At 61.8% G+C, this 22,710-nt stretch overlaps 3 protein-coding genes across 9 annotated transcripts; 2 read left to right on the top strand and 1 right to left on the bottom strand.

The window, feature by feature from the left end:
* Positions 1-245: 245 nt before the first annotated feature.
* Positions 246-5,675, bottom strand: ILK (integrin linked kinase). Of its 3 annotated transcripts, none has more exons than XM_046940533.1 (13): positions 5,612-5,675; positions 4,885-4,984; positions 3,564-3,729; positions 3,238-3,333; positions 2,992-3,088; positions 2,822-2,905; positions 2,512-2,597; positions 2,134-2,243; positions 1,823-1,950; positions 1,461-1,612; positions 1,292-1,391; positions 1,068-1,198; positions 246-899 (listed from the first exon to the last, which is right to left on the bottom strand). In XM_046940533.1, exons 2-13 carry the CDS (start codon positions 4,971-4,973, stop codon positions 750-752), a joined length of 1,389 nt encoding a protein of 462 aa, XP_046796489.1. In that variant the 5' UTR covers positions 4,974-4,984; positions 5,612-5,675; the 3' UTR covers positions 246-749. The 3 variants fall into 3 exon arrangements, with proteins under 3 accessions (XP_046796489.1, XP_046796518.1, NP_989525.1); XM_046940562.1 differs by having other exon boundaries at positions 1,461-1,582; positions 4,885-4,952; NM_204194.2 differs by having other exon boundaries at positions 1,461-1,582; positions 5,612-5,665.
* Positions 5,676-5,849: 174 nt separating this feature from the next.
* On the top strand, positions 5,850-9,303 carry RRP8 (ribosomal RNA processing 8, methyltransferase, homolog (yeast)). Its single transcript, XM_423009.8, has 6 exons — positions 5,850-6,075; positions 6,154-6,827; positions 7,444-7,573; positions 8,234-8,340; positions 8,443-8,539; positions 8,891-9,303. The coding sequence occupies exons 1-6, from the start codon at positions 5,977-5,979 to the stop codon at positions 8,999-9,001; spliced, it is 1,218 nt and encodes a 405-aa protein (XP_423009.5). The 5' UTR covers positions 5,850-5,976; the 3' UTR covers positions 9,002-9,303.
* LOC419074 (F-box/WD repeat-containing protein 7) lies at positions 9,145-21,608 on the top strand. Of its 5 annotated transcripts, none has more exons than XM_015280923.4 (13): positions 9,145-9,530; positions 11,533-11,703; positions 14,530-14,832; positions 15,931-16,013; positions 16,477-16,615; positions 17,113-17,247; positions 17,347-17,470; positions 17,633-17,769; positions 19,058-19,171; positions 19,669-19,850; positions 20,111-20,336; positions 20,724-20,934; positions 21,097-21,608. In XM_015280923.4, the coding sequence occupies exons 1-13, from the start codon at positions 9,327-9,329 to the stop codon at positions 21,363-21,365; spliced, it is 2,298 nt and encodes a 765-aa protein (XP_015136409.1). In that variant the 5' UTR covers positions 9,145-9,326; the 3' UTR covers positions 21,366-21,608. The 5 variants fall into 5 exon arrangements, with proteins under 5 accessions (XP_015136409.1, XP_046763093.1, XP_046763089.1 ...); XM_046907137.1 differs by lacking the exon at positions 9,145-9,530 and adding an exon at positions 9,818-10,081; XM_046907133.1 differs by lacking the exon at positions 9,145-9,530 and adding an exon at positions 10,084-10,321.
* The last annotated feature ends 1,102 nt before the right edge of the window (positions 21,609-22,710 follow it).

Raw genomic sequence — 22,710 nt, 5'->3', positions numbered from 1 at the left:
TTTTCTCCGCAGCCCGTCTGTTGTTTCTTAAGAGGAAAGATCTGGGGGCTGTGACAGCTGCAGCCAGGCTCCTCTCACTGTGGGGTGTGATGCCAGCCCTGCTGCCTGCCTCGCCCCAGGCAGCACAGGGGGTTTGGCACAGAGCAGCTGCAGCGCTCGATGTTCTGTAGGGCAGCCCGGTGCCAGCGCTGCCCTGTTGACAGCAGCCTGCAGAGGTACCATGCATGCACCCTTGGGCCCACGGCCAGATTTTGTAACAAATATTTATTTCAGATGCTGGCGGCTTTTCCACGTGGCCTGGATGGAAACGATAAGAAGTGAAGCGCAAAGCTGGGGTGGTGCTGGGCACAAACAGGCAACCTTTACCCTGCTGTCCTCAGCAGGGAAGAGCACCAGGACCGGACACTTTTAACACGAGACCGCCAAGTAGGCGAGCTGCCCTGGGCCTGGGAGCATGAGGTGGCTTCGGAGCAGCAGAGCCTCGCCACGCTCAGTGATTGCATCCAGGTGTCCTGCCCAGTCTGCCCACAGCTGCCAGGGAGGGTGGAGGTGCTGCCATAGCTCGGTGCTACAGAGCCCGAAGCCTGCAGAGCAGCTCCAGGGAAGGCAGCATCATCTGTACCGTGTGTCCGTGGCTGGCTCAGGGTGAGGGGGCTGTCCCTGCTCCCCCTTAGCTCTGGGGTTAAAGGCACTTGGAGGTGGTGGGGAAGGGAGCACGGCAGCGTCAGACATCGGGGAGGCACCTCCCTCTACTTGTCCTGCATCTTCTCTAGGATGGGCACGATCATGTCGAACTTTGGGCGCTTGGCCGGGTCCTCATTCATGCAGATCTTCATCAGCTTGCAGATGTGTGGGGAGATGCCAGGGGGGATGGTTGGACGGAGCCCTTCCAGTGCCACCTGGTAGCGAGGCAGGGCAGGGCAGGATCAGCCAGCTGGACCCAGCCCTGCCAGTGGTGGGCACACAGGGAGCTCTGGAAGGAGGGCCACTGGGCTCTGCAGGGCCCCACTTGTGCTCCCCATCGGCCCAGCTGTGCTCAGACTGCTTTGGACTCCTTCCCAACTTACCTTCATGCCTATCTCCATGTTGGACAAGTCTGCAAACGGCACCTCGCGGGTCACCAGCTCCCATAGCAGCACCGCAAAGCTCCACATGTCCGCCGAGCGCCTGTTAATTTCCTCTGGCTTCTTCTGCAGGGCTGCAATGAATCCAATGCAGCACAGGGGCTGAGAAGGGCAGGGGCAGGGAAGGGGGCAAAGCAGCAGGAGGGGCCCGACTGTCTCACACCCACCTTCTGGTGCCACCCAGGCAGGCGCATACATCCTCCCAGGGCACTGGAAGGAGAACTTCACGTCGGCCATGCTGATCCTTGCAGTCATGTCCTCGTCAATCTGGGGAGCGAGATGCAGTCACAGCCACCCATGCGGCCCAGCCTGCAGGGCACAGGCAGCAGGACTCACCATGATGCTGCGGCTGTTCAGGTGGTGCCGTGGGATGAGGGGCTCCAGCGTGTGCAGGAAGGCCATGCCCCGCGCAATGTCAAAAGCGAATTTCACCGCCTGCATCTGGTCCACCACGAAGTCTGCAGGGAGGGAGGTGGCACTGGGGGTCACTGAGGAACGAGCGCCACACGTGGGAAGGGGACAGTGATGGCAGTACTGGGACCAGGGGCACACGGGCTGCACACCAAGCTCCTCGTGGCCACCCTGCAGTTGCAGCTGGAGGGGTTCTGTGCTGCTGCCCCCAGCGTACAGAGAAGCAGCCCCCCAAGGACAGAGGGACCAGCGGCTGCCTCAGCTGCGCCATCCCTGTTAGCACTCACTTGTCCCCTCATGTAACACATTGTAGAGGGAGCCGTAGGGCATCCAGTGGCTGATGACAATGGGATGGGGGGCCGGGGGGGACTGGCAGGCGCCCAGCACTGGCAGCACGTTGGGGTGAGAGAAGATCCTGCGAGAGAAGTGATGGTGCTGAGTTGCTGCCCACAGCCCTGCATCTTCCCGGCCCTCCCCTCTGATGGCTGTCCTGCCCCCATCAGCCTCTGCTCGCCACATGGGCTCCTATCTCAACCCCCCTCCAGGGATGACGCCCACCCTGCGGGGCCTTGGCTCCTCTGGGGATGCTGGCGCTTACCGCAGCTTTGGGTACTCCTCGTTGAAGTCTCGGCTCTTCCGAGTTGTCCAGTCCCGAATTTTCAGCATTTTGATGACAATGTCATTGCCTTGCCAGCGCCCTTTCCACAGCTGAAGGGAGACAGATGGATACGATCACTGTGACGGGAGGCTCGCGGCCCCCGAGCACCCCTCAGCCTCGTGCAGAGCGCAGATCCCGCAGTGCTGCGCAGTGACTGTGATGAGGTGTGAGGTCACCCAGGCAGCTGCCGGCCTGCAGATGGCCCCACGCTGGGGTTTGGATGCCCCTCAAGCAGCTGTACCCATTCTGCTCTGCGTACAGCCGGGGGCTGAGGGAGCACCGCGCTCTGCCGTCCCAGCAAGGAAACGGCCTCCATACCTCTCCTGATTGGTTCTCATTGAGTTTTTGGCTCAAGCTCAGCTGTTTGAAGTCTATTCCAGCAAGTTTGTTGAGGGTCCCATTTCCTGTAAGAAGAGAGGACTGCATGGGACCTTCCTCCTGTCCTGGGGCTGCCGGAGGAGCAGTACCGGCACAGCGCATGCAGAGGCACTGCAGTAAGGGAGTCTCCCTTGCCCCAACGGGCCACGTGCTGTGCCAGCTGCTGCCCCTCGCCCCCGAATTGCACCCCACCACACAGATTTGTGCCCCCAGCGAGCAGCGCACTCTGCAGGGAAGCCTCTGTCCTTACGGGGCCGTGTGCGGGTCGTGCCCTTCCAGAAGGTGTCCTTGTAGGGGATCTTGGTCAGGTTCTGGCCCAGCTTCTCTGCACGCTCTGCAGGCAGAAGAAGAGTTGGGCAGCACTGCCCCAGGGCTGCAGCAGCCAGAGGCAGGGCCTGCGTGCAGGTGGGAGCCTCCTACCTTTCAGTATCTCCCGCAGCGGCATCTTGGCTTTGTCAATGGGCGTCTCGCTGTACTTGTTGGCAATGCTGACCAAGGCCCCGTTACCCACAAGGTCCTGAGGAAGGAGAAAGCGAGCACCCACAGCTGCTGCCCTTTCCTCAGCCCCTTCCTACACACCCAGCCTCCTGCCTGCCCCTGCTGCACACAACCCCACGCCATCTGCTGTGCTACAAACTCCTCCCTACATCCAGGTGCTGCGCTCACCTCTGCCACCGTGTCGTGTCCCCAGAAGCAGGCATAATGTAGGGGGGTGTTCCCGTGTTCGTTCACCGCATTGATGTCCGCTTTGAACTGGATCAGCTGCAGGCAGGACAGCCCTGGTGAACCCAGAGCGGGTCCCTTCCACTGCACTGAGGCAGGGGGGGAATGCACTCGCAGCAGGGGCTGCTGCCAGGAAGGGGCCGAGGGCTGCGAGGGGGCGGCGGGGGCACCCGGAGGGCGGTGCGGCGAGTGCATGGAAGGAGGCAGGGAGCAGCAGGGCAGGGCCTGCTTGGCACGCCGTGGCAGTGCAGTGGCTGGGGAGGCGGTACCTTCTGCACGATGTCGCGGTGGCCGTGGCTGGCTGCCAGGTGCAGCGGGGTGTCATCACCGCGGTTCATGACATTGATGCGCGCTCCCCGCATGATCAGCATGTCCACCACGTTGGAGCGGCCCTCGCGGCAGGCCCAGTGCAGGGGGCTGAAGCCATGGTCATCCCTGAAGGGACAGCAGTGAGGGCTGTGCTGGGCAGCACGCAGGGCCGTGTCTCAGGGGGAGAGGAGGGGAACAGCGCCGGAGGAGACTCCGTGCCGTCCTGCAGCTCCGTGGGCCCCTCAGCCCAATGCTCCTGGCCTGGCTGGGTGGGCACAGCCTCGTGCCCGAGGGATGCCGCAGCCCCAAGCTGGGCAGGGAGGTGTGTTCTGCTCCCACTCCTCAGCCACCAATGGCAGCGGCCACACAGCCCGAGGCCGCGCTGCACCGGGCAGGGACACAGCCCAAGTGGTGCTCCTGCTCTGCCCATCCCCAGGAGGGCCCCGACCGCATCCCATCTTCCTCAGGGCTGGAGCGGCAGGAGGCTGCTGAGGACCAGGCCCCCAATCCCCCCCCCATCTGCTCGCAGCCGTGCCTGGCCAAGTAAGGGAGGAGGCGGCAGCCGGGCCTTAAAAGGAGATTAAGGCCCGGTAGGCGGGGATGGGGATGCTGCAGCCCCACTGCCCTCAGCTCCAGCAGAACCGGGGCCATCCAGTGACCACCCCACACTGCCGGCACTGCCCCCACGGCACACAGCACAGGGCTGGAGCCAAACACCCCATAACAACCACTACCAGCCCCACACATCCCAGGCCAGGACGGCTCTGCGGAACGAGCATCTGCTGGGAGTACGTGCTGCAAGGCCCACAGACAGCCTTTTCTGCAGTCAGCAGAGATGCTGCTGTGGCTTTGGAGGCCCTTCAGTGGGCAGCTGGCTGTGCCCGCCCTCAGCCTCACGTCTGGGACGAGTGGGCAGTAGGAGGCACCAGCTCTGCCTGGGGGGCAATGGGAGGCAATGAGATGCAATGGGCCACGCAGTGCTGGGGAGGGAGGGGAGGGCGCCGGCCGGGCGGTGATGCTCCTGGGGTCAGGGGTCACGTCAGGTCACCGCGTGCCGCAGCCACTTTGGGGACGGGGTTGTCCCAGCGCCCCCAGCCCAGCCACGGCCACAACGCACACCCGTGGCCGAGGGAGCGGACGGAGGACGCGCAGCCCTCATGCCTCAGCGATGCGGTAACTTCCTCCGGCGGGGAGGAGCCGCATCCCACCCCCTCCCCCGGACACGGAGCGGAAACGCGCTCCGGGTGGACCGCAGCATCCCCCGCAGCCCCCCCCGCTCACCCCTGGTTGAGGTCATTCTCGGTGTTGTCCAACCATAGGCGCACGGCCACCGCGTTGCCCTCCCGGCACTGCGTGAAGATATCATCCATCGCGGCTGTCGCTGCGGGGAGCGCTGCGTGAGGGCACCGCTCTGCGCGGTCCGAGGGCCCCGCGCTCCTCCCGGGCGGCGGACGGCGGGGGGGCCGCGCTGTCTGCAGCGCCACGGGTGGCCGCAGCCGCCCGCAGGAAGCAGCCCGGCGCCCGCAGCGTTATCTGCAGCCCCGCACTCGGGGCCGCGTCCCGGGGGGAGCGGCGGGGAACAGCGCCGGAGGAGACTCCGCACCGCCCCGCAGCTCCGCGTCCCCTCTCCGGCCCGGCCGAGCGCAGTACGGAGGTTCGCCTCGATACCGCTCCTCGGCCCCCGACGGCAGCGGCCGCGCAGCCCCAGGGCCGCACCGCAGCGGGCGGGGATGCGGGGCTGCGCTCAGCGGGACCCACCGCGAGCGGCCGCGGCTTCGGGGCCTCCCGCACCGCACCCCGCACACGGACCCCGCCGCCCACCCCGCCTCGCCCGGCGCTGCCGCACAGCCCCCGGCCCCGCTCTCCGCCGCGCAGTCCCCGCACCCCTCCCCCGCCATTGGAGCCCCGCTCATTCCCGCGCCCATCGCCACCGCCCGTCACTCCCAGGGCAGCCCGATCCAATCTAGAGCTCCGCCCGCACGGCCCGGCCCGGCCCGGCCGCCCTTACCGGCTCCGACGGCGTAGGGCGGTGGCTCTGCGGGGCAATGCGTGGCTCCGCCCCGGCCGCCTCCAGCGCCCTCTGCCGGCCGCGCTGCGCCCCGCACGGCTGAGGCACCGCCGGGGGACGGAGCGCTGCGCGGGAACGGCGGGAGGAGCAGCGCGGGCAGTGCGCGTAGCGGGGCGGGGCGCGGGGCGGGGCGGGGCGGGGCGCTACGGGCGGTGCTACCCGCTGCTGGCCGCGTTGCAGTTCACCCTCCGCCCTGCAAGGAGCGCGTTACCCTCGCGTGGCCGGGGCCGCTCCGGCCGCCGGTGCACGTGGGGGCGCGGGTGGTTGGGATCGGGTCGGGTCGAGCGCCGCTCCCGGGCGTCGCGATGTTCGAGGAGGAGGAGTGGAACGAGGGCGCGGACGGCCTCGCTCTGCCACGGGCCGTGCCGGCGCTTCGCGGTGAGGCCAAAGGCTCTCAGCCGCCGGTAAGGGGAGAGGGGCGCGAGGGGGCCGAACCGGGCCGCCCCCCCGCTGCGGGACTGACGCCGCTCCGTTCCCCGCAGGTCTCCGTCGCCGTGGAGCGGAAGCGGCGGCAGCGCCTCGAGGCCACTCTGCGGCGGCTGCAGGCGGCGGGCGCGGGGCCGGGCGCGGGGGGGGACGGCGAGGCGGCTCGAAAGCGGCCCGGGAAGCGCGCGCGGACCGCGAGGGACCGAACCGCGGCGGAGGCGCCCCTGGAGGGACGGCAGCCCCAGCACGGGGGCGGCGCCGCGGGGACTGAGGCTGAGGTGCCCCCGGCCGTCCCCGCGGAGCCGCCCCGGCGGAACGCGGAGCCCCCGGCGGGCGGTTCGGAGGCTGCGGCGCCGCGGCTCACTCGAAAGCAGTGGCGGAACAAACAGAAGAACAAACGGCGGCAGGAGAAGTTGAAAGCGGAGAGGAACGCGGAGAGGAACGCGGACGGAGGGGGCTGCAGCGGAGGGGCAGCGCCGGAACCCCCCGCCCCGGACGCGGTCCCCACGGGGCGGTCGGCGGCGCTGCGGGCACGCATGGAGGAGCGGCTGCTGGCGGCGCGGTTCCGGTACATCAACGAGCGGCTCTACACCGGCAGCAGCCGCGACGCCGTTGAGCTCTTCCAGAGCGACCCCGAGGCGTTCCAAATCTACCACCGCGGCTTTGCGCAGCAGGTGGGGCGCTGGCCACAGAACCCCGTGGATCGCATCATCCAACGGCTGCGGCAGCGGTGAGCAGAATCACAGAGCCATAGAATGGTGTGGGTTGGAAGGGACCCCGAGGATGATGAAGCTCCAACCCCCCACCACACGCAGGGCCACCAACCTCCACGTTTCAGACCAGCCCAGGCTGCCCAGGGCCCCATCCAACCTGGCCTTCAACACCTCCACGGATGGACGGGGCATCCACAGCCTCTCTGGGCAGCTGTTCCAGCACCTCACCACTCTCTGTCAACAACTTCCCCCTCACATCCAACCTCAATCTGCCCTCCTTCAGCTTCAAACCATTTCCCCTTGTCCTGCTCTTATCTCCCCTCTCAAAGAGTTGCCTCCCCTCCTGTTTGTAGGCTCCCTGTAGGTCCTGGAAGGCTGCACTGAGGTCACCCCGCAGCCTTCTCTTCTCCAGGCTCAACAAGCCCAGCTCCCTCAGCCTGTCTTTGTAGGGGAGGTGCTGCAGCCCTCTGAGCATCTTTGTGGCTTCCTCTGGACCCTCTCCAACAGCTCCCTGTCTTTCTTATACTGGGGGCCCCAGCCCTGTGAGCAGTACTGCAGGCGGGGAGAGCATAGAGTAGTGGAGCCGGTGGGCACAAGGGGGGGTACAGCGTTACCAGCCCTGTGCCCCTGCAGGTCAGCCTCGCTGGTCGTGGCAGATTTTGGGTGCGGGGACTGCAAGATTGCCAGCAGCGTCCGGAATAAGGTGCACTGCTTCGACCTGGTGCCACTCAGCCCGCTTGTCACCGTCTGCGACATGGCTAAGGTATGGGGCTGCGCTGTGAGTGATGCACCAAGGAGCCAGGTGTGCTCCTTGGAGGGCAGGTGGGCTGTGTGTGGGCAGAGAGGAGCTGCAGAGCTTACAGAGTGCGCTGCACTGTGGTGGTACTCAGTGGCAGAGTGCACCCATGTGGTGCCTGGCTACAGGACAAGGGACAATGGGCAAAAACTGTAACCAGGGAGTTCCACCTGAACATGAGAAAGAACTTACTGAGGGTAGCAGAGCTCTGGCACAAGCTGCACAGAGAGGTGGTGAGGTCTCCTTCTCTGGAGATACTCAAACCCACTGGTGTGCTTTCCTGTGCAGCCTGCTGTAGAGAACTTGCATTATCAGGGGTTGAAGTGGGCAGATCTCCAGGGATCCCTTTCAATCCCTGCTTTCCTGGAGGTCTGTAGGGTGGCTGTGTGCTTGAGGCTGCCTGTCAGGTAGCAGGGTATGGGCTGGGCGTCACGCTGTGGGCAGCAGGAGAGGATGGTTGAGAGCATCTGTTGGAAGTCGATGAGAATTCCATGCTTGTATGTTCTGAACGTGGGGTACTGCTGTTTGCGGCCCCCTCTCTGAGAAGGTGCTCAGCTGAATCTGAGAGTCAAAGGGAATGCTAAGGGCAGGGACAGGCCCCATTCACTCTCTGTTGGTGCTCTGCAGGTGCCGTTGGCAGATGAATCAGTGGACATTGCAGTTTTCTGCTTGGCGCTGATGGGCACCAACCTGCAGGAGATCCTAGAGGAAGCCAACCGTGTGCTGAAGCAGGGGTAGGCAGGGCTGCGTGCCGGGGAGTTTGAGTGGTGCGGGCAGCAAGGGAGCCCTGGGCAGTGCCTGCAGCAGCACCCCTCAGTGCCGCGCTGTCCCTGCAGTGGTACCCTGATGGTGGCTGAGGTTGCCAGCCGCTTTGAAGACCTCCGAGCCTTCATGAACGCAATGGCCCAGCTGGGCTTCAGGAGCGTCAACAAGGTGGGTCTTTGAGGGCCCCTGGTGCACACACCCTGCAGTGTGATGCCCTGGGAAGCAACAAGTGCAGGGAAGGCAGACTGGGGAGGGAATAGGAGGCCGGGACGGGGCAGCAAGGCGCCCGTGGGCTGTGGGGACGGGGCTGGGAGGTGTGGAGCATGCTGGGGTGTGGGCCTGGGGAAGCTGCGGTCGGCGCTTTAGGGTTGGGGGCACGCAGATGCCGCAGGGGAGGGCTGAGGGATGCGGGGCTGGGAGGGTCAGGGAGGAGCCAGGCTTGGGATGGGACGTGGAGCTGGGGGCGTGCGGGGCGCGGCGCTGGCACGGGCTGACTCGCGCTGACACCGCGGCCCACAGGACCTGTCCAGCACCTTCTTCTACCTCCTGGAGTTCACCAAGGCGGGGCCGCCGCGACGTCGGCCCTGCGCGGGACTGCGCCTCCTGCCCTGCCTGTACAAACGGCGCTGAGCGACACAACTTCCGGTACAGCCTCGGCGAGGGGCGGGGCTGAGGGCGGAACTTCCGGCACAGCCTCGGCGAGGGGCGGGGCTTCCGCCCTGTTGTGCGAGCGGCGCTGAGGGGCGGAGCCCGCGGGGGATCCTCCGGCACGGCCTCCGCCGGGCAGCGCCGAGGGGCGGAGCCTTCAGCCCCGGCCACGCGGCGGCACCGAGGGGCGGGCGGGGCTCCCGGGCGCGGGCGGAGCCGTGGTCGGCGGGGCCGCGATGGTCGGCGCGCACGCGCAGTTCGCAATAAACGGCCGTTTCCGTGCAGTCGCACCGCCTCGGGGGCGCGCATGGGCGGGGCGGGCGGGGCCGCGGCTGCGCAGTCGAGGCGGGCCTGTTCGGCGGCGGCCAGCGCCGGGATGTCGGGGCCGGGCCCGGGGCCGGGCCCCGGCGGGGGGAAGCTCGATATCAACCGCGCCGGGGTGGCCGAGCTGGAAGGAGCGCTCAGCGGCATCGGGCGGCGCCGCGCCCGCGGCATCGTGCGGAAGAGAGAGGTGAGGCGGCGGCGGCGGCGGCGGCTCCGGGCGGGGGGCGGCGCGGGGTCCGCGAGGGAGGAGGGGCCGCGCCCGGTCCGGTCCGCTGCCTTCGGCCCGAGGCGCCGCGCGGTCCGGCCCGGCCTCAGGGGCGTCTGTGAGGACCGCCCGCAGCCGCGGAGGGTCGGGGCGGGGGAGGAACCGCGGGGTCCGTCCCGGGCCGGGGCCGCCTCCGTGGCGCCGCTCGTCGGGCCTCGCGTTGCCCCCACCGGCACGACGGCTCCTCCCCGCCCTCCGGGTCGGCCCTTCCCGTCGGCGCGGAGCGGCCCCGGCCCGCCTGGCCCCGTGTCGGTGCTGAGCCTGAGGAGCGGACCGGGGGGCGGGGAAGGCGCCGTCACGGTGCGCCGGGATCCCGGCGCTGGGCCGGGGCTGTCACTCGGCGATGAGGAGCAGAGCAGGAGCTGCGTCTGCGTGCGGCAGTCGGTCCCGGTGTGGCTGAACCACCTGCGTGACACTGCGAGGAAGGGACGGGCGGGCGCGGGCTGCGTCAGCGCGGCGCTCATAGCAGGGAGGTGAATGCCGTCGGTACCTGAAAGCGCCCGCAGGGTCACAGCCGGAGCGCAGCATCCCTGCTGGAACCCTCGGGGGGGGGCCGGGCGGCGGAAGGCAGGTCTGATAGGAGGAGGCTGGAGGAGCTTGGCTTTTTTTGGCCTGGAACGGAGGAGCTGAGAATGCAGGGTCAGCGGCTATAAATACAGCGGGAGTGTAAACAGTGCGGGGGCGGAAGAGAAACGGCCCTTTAAACAAAAGAGGTGCGAGTATGGGAGAAGGTGAAGGCAAATGCGTAGAGATGAGGGCCGTTGTTTGGACAGCGCTTTGGGGTAACGCTGTTTGTTGGGATAAGGAGGAAAGGTGATATGAGAACATGTGGCAAGTCTGAGGGCATGGCGGGAGCTTTGCTTTGGCCCCGATATCTGTGTTAGCTGCTGCAGTCCTGCTCCCATCCCGGGCGCTTTGAGACCCTTCTGCTCTGTGGCAGAAGTGGTGTGGAGGCTATGAGGGGTGCGATGGTGGTCAGCAGAAAGCTGTGGTCTGGAGTGCCAACAGGGCTGGGCAGCGCCTGGGTGGCGATGGGCACCGTGTGTGTACAGCAGGAGGTCGGGGCTGTTTCCAGCTGTTGGAGGTTGGCCGTGTGGGACAGAGAATGCCCTTTGGTTTGGGGTATCAGTGAGCTGGAGGACATAATTCCTCATCCTGAGCTGCTGTTGTTGGCTTTTGGGCCGTAGTCCGTCTGCTAGGAAAGGCTGCAGTGCAGCAGCCGAAGGTGAGCGAGTTGAGCTCGCAGTGACAAATCTGTGAAAAATAAGTTTGCATCAAAAGTTTCTATTGGGAAAGGTGTGCTGGTCATCAGTGAAGCAGGACTGTCCCACAAGGCAGTGAAATGCAGTGCTTCCCTCCCCTGACTGGTTGTCATGGCTTTGCACTGCAAGTGTTTGAGACGTACCAAGCACACCCCAGAGGGTCAGAAGGTGCTTTTTGTGGGTCCTTTCCGGGCTCTGAGGGACGTGGTGTGGTGGGTATGGAGGTGATGGGCTGATGGTTGGGTAGGTGATCTTAGTGGTCTTTTCCCACTTTAATCATTCTATTATTCTATAATTGTATTTCCTTTCCTTGTGAGTCTGTGTCATATTGTCACTGCTGCTTGGGACAGGGAGAGTTTGTGGAAACAGTGGGACTGGGAGAAGCGTCTTTAGGCAGAAGGCGTTCTGTCCCTCCAATAGGTGTGGTAGTAAGCACGTGAAATGCAAAGGTACCACTCCACTGTGGCATCCCAACTCCTTCCCCCTGCACCCCAAAGTAGCAAAGGGAGCTGTGGCTGTGAATGAAATGAAAGCTGGTGGGTCTGGGATCATCTCATCTGCCAGGAAGCAGCAGGACAGAGGCGCTAGTAAGCCTGGTCCTGCCTGGGAGCTGATCCCTGGGTGTCTGAGCTCTGTGTTCAGCCTCGCTTCTCCTCTTGCAGGAACTGAAGGGCTTCAACTCGCTCGATGACCTTCTCCATGTCAAAGGCATCACCACCCGCATCTTGGAGCTGAACAGTCAGCGGATGACTTGCAGAAGGCGGCCAAGCAGTGAGGAGGCTGTCAGGGTGAGCCCCGCTCTGCTGGGGGACAGCAAAGCTCCTGTGCCTCAGGTAGGAAAAGAAAGAAAGTGACCTTTGTATGTGATGGGGAGGGGATCCTGCCTGCAGCAGTGCAGGAGCTGGGAAGCGGTTGGTGCAGGCGCAGGGAGATTCACTGGTCAGGAGACACACCTGCTTTGGCCACTGTGACAAGGAGGCTTCACCCTGTGAGCTGCTGAGCGGTCTGTCTGTAGTGCCCTTTGAGGCAGAGGGGGCCTTGGAGAGCATCCCAGCAGTGGAGATTTTGTGGCCCCCACTTTGGTGTCCTGGTGGAGCGCACAGTGGTCCCTGAGCGTGCATCCTGCTGGAGCTGCTCTGCTGGGTGCATCTGTCCCATGGTCCCCATAGAAGCAATGCTCTGATTCCGGAAACACACACAGCTTATGGCTGTCCTCCCTGCACCAGAGCAGCTCTCCATTGGCAGCCTCCTGCAGACAGTTGCTGAGTTCCACTAATTGTTCATCATAAGAGGCCAGAACTGGGTGTGGACAGCAGCTCTTCCTCTAGGCTGGCAGCTGGAGAGGCCGGAGTCCATCCCTGGCCAAGGTCTTTGCTCTCTTGTTCTTGTCTGCATGAGCAGCGACCAGCATGCTGCCTGTGTGGTGCTGAGGGCTTCAGGAAGCACATCTTCCTGCTGCTGGTCCCTGTGGGCTGAGGAAGCTCCCCAGGAGGCAGGAAGGCTCTGCCCGGTTAAGCCTTCCAGACATGCTGCCTGGAGGTGGGGGGGCTGCTGAAAGGCGTTTATCTGCCTGGAAGATGTGGGTGATGGCTCAGGGTACCCTGGTGCTGCCCCGGCATCGTGGTCTCAGCACCCCACCCTGAGCCCCAGCTCTGAATACTGGAGGAAGTGCTTGAGAAACCCGGGCTCAGCACTGCCTCCTGGAGAGGTGGATCCAGGCGGGGTTGGGGTGACCTCTGCCTGCTCTGGGCACTGTCTGGCACTGCCCTGTGCCCTGCTGAGTGGTGGGCAGCCTGCCCCTGGTGTGGGGAGCCAGAGCCTTCTTCCCTAATGTGAATGAGCCCAGTTCTTGCTGCGCCAAGGATTTTCCTTCCACGGGTATGTTTCTGTGCTGTAACCAAACTGTCTCTTCATTTCTTTTCTCCTCTTCCTCCAAGCTATTTTCTTCGCCTTTGAATCATTTCTGGGAAAGGGTTGACCAATACTTTAATGTTTAAAGCATCCTGTTTTAAAACGTGGATTGAACGTTGCATAACTTGGGTGTGTAGTGCAGCTTAGGGGTTATGTTGCTTCCCTGTTCGCACCTCTTGTCTGCTTGGACTTTTGAGTCTGAAGTTTGTGCCAGGTGCCTCCCCAGTCCTCGTCAGATACTGCTTTCTGGGCTGTGCAGCCCCTGGTGCCTTGTTGGTCCGGCTCTCCTTGTCTTTAGATGGAGAGTGTTGCCTCTGGGTGTGCTGAGATGTGTTGTATTTGAGTGAGCCCAGCATACCGAGTGACTCAGATCCCTGGATGAGTGTCCTTGCTTCCTACTGAGATGTCAATCACTAAGTATCATCAGAAAAACATCGTTTACTTCCCTATTATGAGCAAAACAGACACTGTGTTGTGGTTTCTGCCCCTTCTTCTGGGCCTGCGCGAGGTCCATCAGCAGGCAGTGAGGTTTCCCAGTGACAGATACCTTCTGAGACCTGGCAGCAGTGCTGGCTGCCCTGATGTACTCCATCTCACTGCACAGCCCTTCCGAGGCTGTGGTGTGCCAGTGCTGGGTCAGAAGGCTGCGCCCTGGTCCTCTGTGGCTGTGTCTCATCTGCGCCATTTATGTAATTGCTTCTGTTTAACCAAATGTAATTCTCCAAGGCGTAAAACCAACTTTATTTGAAATGGTGAATGTTCAAAGCCTGCTCAGCTGGTGGGAAGCACATCCCTGTCACCTTTTACCAGTGGAATCAGCCCCTCTGTTACCAGATGTCCCGCTCTGTACAGCCTCAGCCTTCTGCTCTCCTCAGCTCTGACATGATTTTTGCACTTTCCTGACCTTGGCAATTCTTCCTATATGCCATACTTTATTTAAAATGGTCGCTGTGGGCCAGTGATCTGCTTGTACTATTGTCTGAGGCTGGTGCAAGCACCTCTGCTGGTTGAGGTCTGTTCTTGGTGCACTGGAAAACGGTTCTTCCTCCTCCCGTGACACAAAGATGTTGTTCTGCTGCTTCTGAATGATTGCTGAACGCTTCTGCTTTTGTGTGTGTGTGTGTGATGTTTTTGTTGGTGCTGGTTTTTGGGGGAGAAGAGGTGCAGTTGGTAAGGGGGGATGCAGTGCACACCCTTCCAGTGATTCAGCCCCGGGTTGGGTTGGTGGAGGGCCACGACCTCGGTGTGGTGCTGCTCGCGCTGCAGTGAAGGCTGATGACAGTGCAGCCTGCACTTCCCAGCCAGGCAGGGCAGCCCTCGTGTGCAGCAGCTCTGCCTTGTGCTCTGTCGTGCAGAACGCTGCTCCCAGCTGCAGTAGGAAGGGGCTGGCTGTGCAGAGTGGAGCTGGTGCAGGTGAGTTCAGTGGTGCTTGGTGCCTTGCTGCTCCTACAGCGTTTACGTGCGTTTCTCTGCCACGTCATGCGGTCATGTGGCAGCTGTGCCCTCCTTTTGGGCTGGGAAGCTTCCTGTCTCCACGCCTTGCTGGGCTGTGGCTGCCTGTGACCCTGGGCAGCACGTTGGCTCTGCTATCTGCTCCCCTCTTCCCATCTTCAGCTCTGCCCTGCTCACCACTCCCTTCTTGGGCCCCTGTTCTGGTCAGCTGCCCCTTGGCCCCTGTGTGCCACCATGGAGACCCCAGGGACTACCTGTGGCCAGCAGACCTAACCCTGTATCTCTTTGTCCTGTAGGTAGTAGCTGAGGAGGAAGATGTGTCGGGGCCCTGGGAGCTGGAGAGCGCTGGGAAGAGGAACGTGGAATCAGGGCTGGAGGCCAATGGCTCCCAGGGGCAGGAGGAACAGGAACCAGTCAGCTCCACGGCCTGCGGAGAGCCAGAGGAGGAGGAGGAGACAGAAGAGGAGGAAGGGAGCTGCTGCAGTGAGGAAGGGGAAGATGGCAGCAACATCTACTTCTATTACACCATTGGCGAGCGCTGGATAGACTACCTGCAGCGGACGGAGGACAGCGGCTTCCTCCGCCATGTGCGGCCCAAGGTAACACTGCTGCGGGTTGGGGTGAAGGGGCTGTGTGTGTAACTGTGGTTCCTGTGGAAGCGATGGGGGAAAAAGAGGTTTGTCTGTGGGAGGGCTGCCACCCAGGAGCTGGCATGGGTGCACTGCGTGTGATCTACTTGCAGCTGGTGGCTTTGGATCCTGCTGCATGCCACAGCGCTGGTGCCAGTGGCCCACAAGCCACAGCAGTGTGCTGAGATGCTGCTGCAGGTGGGGGTGTGCTTGGCTGGCATTGCTTTGGGGGCCTCTGGGATGTTTCATGGTGCTGCAGGGCAACTCGGGTCTGGTGGCTGGACTGGACACACCATCTGCCTTTTAGGGGCACTGCCCCAGCGTATGCAAGCTCTGCTGGCCACCCCCCAGCCATGCCCTGCTCTGTGCTGGGATCCCTTTATGACGATGCCAGAGCTGTCCTCCGGGAATGGAGTTCTGTGGGAGCTAGACAGAGGCCAGCCTATACACAGGGCTGCGGATGGTGCCTGCACTAAGTACTGAGGGGAAGGAGCCCTGCTTCTGCCTGGGATGGAGTAGCCCTTGCTTGCTTTCTTGTGTCTGTTGGCACTGCGAGTCGTCCCCCCCCCCCCTCCATTTGTGCTTACTGTTAATTCTGTGCTGCTTGTGTGAAGTTAGAAGGATGCTGATTCCTACTGATTCAACCATGTTGGAGTATGGACTGCTGCACATCCCAGCACGGCTTTCCTTGCAGTTGTCAGGCACAATGTGGAGTGCTGAGCTGCTGGCCTGGCTGCAGGACTGCTTGCTCTTTGCTGTGCCTAAGCTAAGCAGGCGTTTTCTCAGTTGCTCCTTTTGTCCCTGCTTTGTCTGCTGACCTTTCCCCATCAAGCCTGATATTCCCCTCAGAAAGACCAAGTTCTGTTAACCCCCTTCAGAAGTGAGCTCCTCTGCTTGCTCCAGAGTTCATGTGGCCTTCAGCTTCCTGTGTAGGTCCTCAGCATGGGCATGGTCTTGGAAGACAGGCTAGGCTGGGTCTGTTCTTCTCATGCTCTTGGCAGAAAGTCCATGACCCAGAATGTGCACAGAATGTGCTCCACCCTGTTTCACCTCGCCGTTGTCTTGCAGATGAAGCGGAAGTCAGAGAACGGCCTGGATGGCAGAGCATTGTCCCCTGGTAAAAAGCTGTGCAAGGGCTCAGAGTACAGCAGGTAAGATGAGTGCTCTGCATGGCGAGCTGACCTGGGGAGTGGAAGGGCCTCCTTTCAGTAGTCCCTTACAGCTGCTGGGCTTCATTCAGGAGTCCTGCTGGGGTGGTGGAGTCTCTCTTACTTGGAGGTCTCTGGAAGCCGCCTAGATTTGGGCCTGGGTGGGCAGCTCTGGGTGGCAGGGTTGCACCAGGTGACTTCCAGAGGTGTCTCCAGCCTCAGCCTGTCTGCAATTTTGTTATTACATAGAGCAGGTTGGTGTAAAGGGACCCTGTGTGCGTGGCTGTGGGACTGCGTGTGCAGCTGTGGTCCATGTGGAAGTGATGAGGAGGAGGGGTTAGCCTGTGGGAGGCTCATGGTTCCTGTCATAGGGGCACTGATGTCGTGAGAGCTGTCTGCGTGGTGTGGTAGAGTGGTACTGGGACATCTCACCTTTTGCTTTGGTCTCTCCCTGGCTGTGGTGCAGGACGTTGGGCCCTTGCATGCCCAGTCCCACCACCACCTTTGGGGATCTGCGCAACGCTAAAGCTGGCCAGGCCCGGCGCCGCCGCATCCCCTCTGTTGCTCCTCCTCCTGAGCTGCAGGACTGGCTGCGCACCTTCCAGGTAGGCACAGATCCTGGCCAAAGGGTTTGCCTTAGAGGGCACTGGGGAGCTGTGGGTCTGAAGGGTGGGTGTGAGGGGGCCAAGGCCTGTCTAATGAGTCTGTCTAGTGATACCTCCTACAGGCAGGCGTTCCGGGTCCTGCAGTGGAGTTTCAGCAAGTTTTTTCCCTTAGCTCAAGCAGTACAGAATTGGTCCATCTCTTGTTCCCACTGGGCAGTCTGCCTTTTTTCCAAGGTGACGTTGCTTTGCCCACCATCATGCAGCACCACTGTCCAATCATACATGACTAGGGGAGCTCCCAGCCCCATCTTTGTGCTCCTCTCTGTGCTAGGGCCCTGGCCAGCTCCAGAGACCATGCTGTCCAGCAGCCCAGATGCTCCCATGGTGGTTGGTATCACTGCTGGGGCTGGGCTGGATGGAGGCACTGCACAGCTGCAGGGGAGCCTGTGAGGGCCTGCCATGCGTGCAGGCAATGTGACTGATGTCCCTGTCCTCAGCGGTGGAGCGGCCCAGAGAAGCTGCTGGCCCTGGATGAGCTCATTGATCGCTGCGAGCCCTCCCAAATCAAGTACATGATGCAGGTCATTGAACCACAGTTTCAGAGGGACTTCATTTCACTGCTGCCCAAGGAGGTGAGTCAAGGCAAGAGCCAGGCTGGCCCCACTGCTGTGTGCTGGTTACCAGCTGTGGGAGCCTGCTCTGCCATTGTGACCTGGCTTCTGGTCCTGCAGCTGGCACTCTATGTCCTCTCGTTCCTGGAGCCTCGGGATCTGCTCCGTGCTGCCCAGACCTGCCGCTACTGGAGGGTGTTGGCTGAAGATAACCTGCTTTGGAGGGAGAAATGCCGTGAGGAAGGTAAGGATCTCTCCAGCACGTGGCACACCGTGGCTGGGATCTGCAGTGGCACAGCCCACAGTTGCCACTGCTGTGCACCATCTTTGCTCCTGCTGAGTTGGGGACGTGAACAGCCTGATTATTGCCAGGAGCTCTGCGTCAGACTGCTTGTTCTTCCCGCAGGCATTGAGGAGCCCTTGAATCTGCGTAAGCGGCGCCTGCTGAGCCCTGGATTCATGTACAGCCCCTGGAAGTTTGCCTTCATGCGGCAGCACAAAATTGACATGAATTGGCGCAGCGGTGAACTCAAAGCCCCCAAGGTGGGTGCCTTCAGCAGCGTTTGCTAAGAAGCAGATTCTAGACGTGTAGGAAGCTGGTACAGGAAGGAAGCAGCAGAAAAATATCCATGACCAATAGGATGAGATCAGCAGTAAGCATTTGAAAACTGCTTCAGGAAAGGCTTTAGGTGTCTGGCCTGCCTTCAGGAGGTATAAGTCAGAAGCCTTCACCTGTATTTAAATACTTCCTTTGTAGCTTCCTGCAGAGAGCAAATCCACAGCACAGCTGGTGTCAGGGATTGCTGCAGTGGGTGGTGCAGGGCTGCAGCTCTGCCAGTGGAAAAAGGGTTGCCTTTAACACCAGAGGAGTTTTTCGCCTCTTCCTCCCTTCTCTGAGTGCGTGTTGCAAGGCTGTAGCTAACTTTGGCATCCAGGGAGTGATACAAACCACCTGAGATGCAGCCAGATCTTGTGCCCAGCGCATCCCATAGTGTGTTGTAGAGCACTTTGCTGTTGGTTTTTATCTCTCTCCGAAGTCCCTTCCTGCTCCTAGTCCCCATCCACAAAGCAAGGAGAGCAAAGACTCAGTAACCCTGTGGGAAGTCCCACAGGAGAGAACTTCCACCTCCTTGCTTTCCATCCCTGGACTTTCTCTGGACCCCCAGTGTCCCCATGCCCTTTCCCGTGCCCCCACAGCACCCAGGGAACAACAGCTGTACATACTGCAGTGACTGCACCTCTGCAACAGGCTGTCCCAGGCAGCCCTTGCTGAGTCCCTAGCACCCCATTGCTGCACCTGCTGTGAGCAGAGCTGTGTGGGGCCCTGCCAGCAGGACACCTGCCCTACACTGTCCCCTCACTAAGGGACAGCTCTAGGCTGGCCGTCATGCTGAGCCATCCCTTCCTGTGCTCAGCCAGCTCTGCCTGGTGCTGCTTGAGGCTGTGCTTCTGCAAGGAGCTCGGTCACTGCCCACTTCCTCTGTCTGGTGCCACATTGCTGCTTGGGAAGATGGGAGTGGGCGCAGAGATGTTGGTGTGGTGCACTGTCTGCCAGCAGGGAAGGTGGAGCCCATGGTCTTAGATGTGATCAGTCTCATTGGGTCTAGGACAGAACATCAGCTCTGAGCTCAAAGCTCGTGCAGCCTAAGTAGTCAGAAGGATCAGTCGTGTTGGAATTCCCTTGTAGCCCATCATCCCCCAGCAGTAGCCCCTACGTGTCTCCTTCAGCTCCTGCTGTAGCTGCTGCCCAGCAGGGAGGTGGCCATTGTCTCAAGGTCCCATCTGTTCTTACTGCACACCTTCCTGCTCACTCGTGGTCTTCTGCGTTCAGGTGCTGAAGGGACACGATGACCACGTCATCACCTGCCTGCAGTTCTGTGGCAACCGGATAGTGAGCGGCTCCGACGACAACACGCTCAAAGTGTGGTCAGCTGTCACTGGAGAGGTGAGGGGTTGTCCTGAGCCATCATGGGGCTGCTCTGCTGCTGCGGGGAGAGCTGCACTGTTTGTCTGCATTGCTGTGGGGTGGGTGGAGGTAAGAGAGGTGTCGTGGTGGTTTGATGGGTTTGTCTGGTCTGGCGAGGTGCAGCTGGGGAGAGGTGACAGATCCTGTGACCGCAGGAGCAATGGGGAGAGCCATCTTATGCTGGCAATCAGCGCTGGTGCGGTGACAGATGAGCAGGAGCTGGCTGCGTGCTTTGCTGGTGGTCAGCAAATGTGGACCACTCTTTTGAAGACCTGACAAGGGCAGGAAACCCAACTGGTTTTGGAACAGCAAGCAGTCATTCTGGGAGAACACTGGGGAACTTGAGTTTGCAGGGAGATGGCTGAAGAGCCTCACCAGCCCCCTGCCCAGAGCAAGTCCCATGCTTTGCTGTCCCCTCTTGCAATGTTGTTCAGCCTTTCCCAAACGGAGGTCTCACATCTCATTGTTCTTTGCAGTGCGTGCAGACTCTGGTTGGCCACACAGGGGGGGTCTGGTCCTCCCAGATGAGGGACAGCATTGTCATCAGCGGCTCTACGGACCGCACACTCAAAGTGTGGAACGCAGACACGGGCGAATGTGTGCACACGCTGTATGGGCACACATCCACAGTGCGCTGCATGCACCTGCATGGGAACAGGTATGGGAGTGAAGGTATTCAGGGCCTGATGTGTGGTATGGGATAGGTGAAGGTGAGGAGCTGTTAGGGGCTGTGCCAGTCCGTAGGGTGGGATCTGGGGTAGGTGAAAGCACAGAGGTGTTTTGGGCCTGGGCTGGTTGCTGTGTGGAAAGAGGCTTCCTGGAGGGAGGTGAGCTGGGCTGCCCCTGGGGCAACTGGTGTGCCTGGGTATACCTGAGCTGGGGGAGGTCTGCAGCTGACACAGACTGCTTTGCTCGCAGGGTTGTGAGTGGCTCGCGGGATGCCACTCTGCGCCTCTGGGACATTGAGACTGGGCAGTGTCTACACGTGTTGATGGGGCACGTGGCCGCCGTGCGCTGCGTGCAGTACGATGGGCACAAGGTGGTGAGCGGTGCATACGACTACACAGTGAAAGTGTGGGACCCTGAGAGTGAGAGCTGCACTCACACACTGCAGGGGCACACGAACCGCGTCTACTCGTTGCAGGTAAGAGCCTGGCCCCTTCCCCTCACCTGCCTGCTGCAGGGACACAAACCTGTCTGTTCTGACCATCTCCGTGCTGCATGGGCACACACGCTCAGCCTGCGTTCTGTGTAAGATGCTTTTTGCCCCTCCGTCCGAACCCCTCTCGTGTGTGCTGAAGGAATACACAAGCCATGCCTGCTCCTTGGGGGGAACGTGCTGCTGAGGCACCCTGCTGGGCCATGGGTGCCACCTGAGCCCACTGCTGGCTGTGGTGCCCGGCCTCTGATGCGGCACTGCTGTGGATTGGACTGGATGATGTGTGTGGGTCCCTTCCAATTGAGGATATTCTGTGGCTCTGTGAGAAAGCACGTCCTGTTTCAGCCCCGCTGACCCGTGTCTCTCTGGCAGTTTGACGGGACGCACATCGTGAGCGGCTCTCTGGACACATCCATTCGAGTGTGGGATGTAGAAAGTGGGAACTGCTTACACACCCTCATGGGGCACCAGTCACTGACAAGTGGCATGGAGCTACGTGACAACATCCTTGTGTCTGGCAATGCTGACTCCACAGTAAAGATCTGGGACATCAAGACGGGCCAGTGCCTGCAAACACTGCAGGGTGAGTGTGGATGGGAGGACGGTTGGGCAGGGTCACGCTGTTCCTACCCACCGGGCACGGCAGGGGCAGGACGGGTGCTGCCTGGGCAGCAGGGCCAAGTGGTGGGCAACCCTGGGGCTCGGGTGGGAGCACGGCGGGACTCACGGGTACCTTCTGCCCCAGGGCCCAGCAAGCACCAGAGCGCCGTGACCTGCCTGCAGTTCAGCTCCAAGTTCGTGGTGACCAGCTCGGACGACGGTACTGTCAAGCTCTGGGACCTCAAGACGGGCGAATTTGTGCGCAATCTGGTGGCTCTGGAGAGCGGAGGCAGCGGGGGGGTGGTGTGGCGCATCCGTGCTTCCAACACCAAGCTGGTGTGTGCGGTGGGCAGCCGCAATGGGACGGAGGAGACCAAGCTGCTGGTGCTGGACTTTGATGTGGACCTGAAATGAACCCGGCCGTGCAGGCTGGGAGGGAGGATCCCGCGGGCCGGGCGTAGCAGCTGGTCTTGGTGGGGCTGGCCCCAGAGCAGGCGCTTTGCTCCCCGCGGTCTGTAAATACTGTTTGCAGCTGTCTGGGCCTTATTTATATATGTGTGAACTCCCTGTGGGGAGCCTGCGCCCAGCTGGGGCACTGTACAGAGGAAGCAGCATGTTTTGTACACACTAATATATCGATTTATTTCTGTACCTGGAGCCTGCTTCTCCCCACTGCTGTTCCATGGGCCCTCCCTGGAGCTCCTCTGTCCAGGAGCAGCAGCTGCACCCCCTCCAGTAGGTTCCAAGAGAGGAGTGGGGGGAGGGGGGGCTCTCCTGCCTCTCCCCTGGTGTGTGTTCTTGGCCAGGGGAGCATCCTCTGTATGGAGTCCTTCCTGTAGTCTGTGGACTTGAGCTTCTGTCTGAAGTGTACGGTGGCTTTGCTGACTGCACTGAGCACGCAGTGCTGGGAGGATTGTGCAAGGAGTGCTGTGTGTAGCACAGCCTGCTGCTTACCCAGATGTGTCCTGGGAAGATATGGCCTTAGCAGAGAAGGAGCAGTTCTGGGGGCAGACAAGGTTCTTTCTTTGAGCCCTGCTCTGGAGCAGAGAACAGAAGCAGGCAGGATGGGAACCCTGCAATGAGTGAGTGAGGGGTGCAGACATCTGGGGGCACCTTGCAGTGAGCGCAGCCCCACTGTGCTGCAGAGCAGGGCTGCTGCTGTGTGAGCAGCTGTGCTGGAGCTCTGGGCTTGAGCTGACCCAGCTCTGCTGAGACACCAAGGCTGCACAGGGCAGTGTGCCAGGAGGCAGAGGGCAGATGTGATGTAAGAGGTCCTGCTGCAGCACCCACGCTGCATGCAGCAGCACGGTGACTGCCACGTTTCCAGCTGCTTGTGTGTACCTTGCTGCTGCAGCACAGCTGTGGCCAAGGCAGGCATCCTTGCTGCGGAATGGTGGGGCAGGGCAGATGGCTGCCCCTGCTCCAGGTAGTGCTGCATGCAGCTGTGTCCTCTGTTCGGTGCATAGAGCCAGGCAGCATCCATGCTTCCAGCAGGAGCTGGTTCTAGGGTCAGGGCCTGGGTCATCCTTTGTGGGAGATGGCTCCTGTCTCTTGTCTGTTGCTCTGTAGTCCTGTTGCAGCCCTGGTACCAGTGCTGGCCCCTACTTGCTGCAAGCATGGATGGTGGGTGGCCAGGGGTGATGGCAGCACAGGAGATGGGGGTGCATGGCATGGCTCAGGGCTGCCTGCAGCACATCCTGTGAGTCCTGCAGGAGGATGGATGCAGGACTGGGGGCTGCTGGGTACACGTCTGGACCTC

Source organism: Gallus gallus, chromosome 1 (genome assembly GCF_016699485.2).
Source record: "Gallus gallus isolate bGalGal1 chromosome 1, bGalGal1.mat.broiler.GRCg7b, whole genome shotgun sequence".
NCBI classification, from domain to species: Eukaryota; Metazoa; Chordata; class Aves; order Galliformes; family Phasianidae; genus Gallus; species Gallus gallus.
The sequence above is the reverse complement of the archived record's forward strand: the minus strand, read 5'-3'. Positions and strand labels throughout refer to the sequence as shown.

What these genes read in the sequence shown, in the direction of transcription:
- LOC419074 (XM_015280923.4), top strand. Translation starts at nt 9,327, where the DNA reads ATGGGCGGGGCGGGCGGGGCCGCGGCTGCGCAGTCGAGGCGGGCCTGT. An exon ending in AAGGGCTCAGAGTACAGCAG is followed by an intron (nt 16,014 to 16,476) that starts GTAAGATGAGTG and finishes GCTGTGGTGCAG; the next exon opens with GACGTTGGGCCCTTGCATGC. An exon ending in ATGCACCTGCATGGGAACAG is followed by an intron (nt 19,851 to 20,110) that starts GTATGGGAGTGA and finishes CTTTGCTCGCAG; the next exon opens with GGTTGTGAGTGGCTCGCGGG.
- RRP8 (XM_423009.8), top strand. Translation starts at nt 5,977, where the DNA reads ATGTTCGAGGAGGAGGAGTGGAACGAGGGCGCGGACGGCCTCGCTCTG. An exon ending in CCGTCTGCGACATGGCTAAG is followed by an intron (nt 7,574 to 8,233) that starts GTATGGGGCTGC and finishes GGTGCTCTGCAG; the next exon opens with GTGCCGTTGGCAGATGAATC. An exon ending in AACCGTGTGCTGAAGCAGGG is followed by an intron (nt 8,341 to 8,442) that starts GTAGGCAGGGCT and finishes CTGTCCCTGCAG; the next exon opens with TGGTACCCTGATGGTGGCTG.
- ILK (XM_046940533.1), bottom strand. Translation starts at nt 4,973, where the DNA reads ATGGATGATATCTTCACGCAGTGCCGGGAGGGCAACGCGGTGGCCGTG. An exon ending in ACCGCGACATCGTGCAGAAG is followed by an intron (nt 3,334 to 3,563) that starts GTACCGCCTCCC and finishes TCCTGCCTGCAG; the next exon opens with CTGATCCAGTTCAAAGCGGA. An exon ending in TGTGTTACATGAGGGGACAA is followed by an intron (nt 1,613 to 1,822) that starts GTGAGTGCTAAC and finishes CTCGTTCCTCAG; the next exon opens with TGACCCCCAGTGCCACCTCC.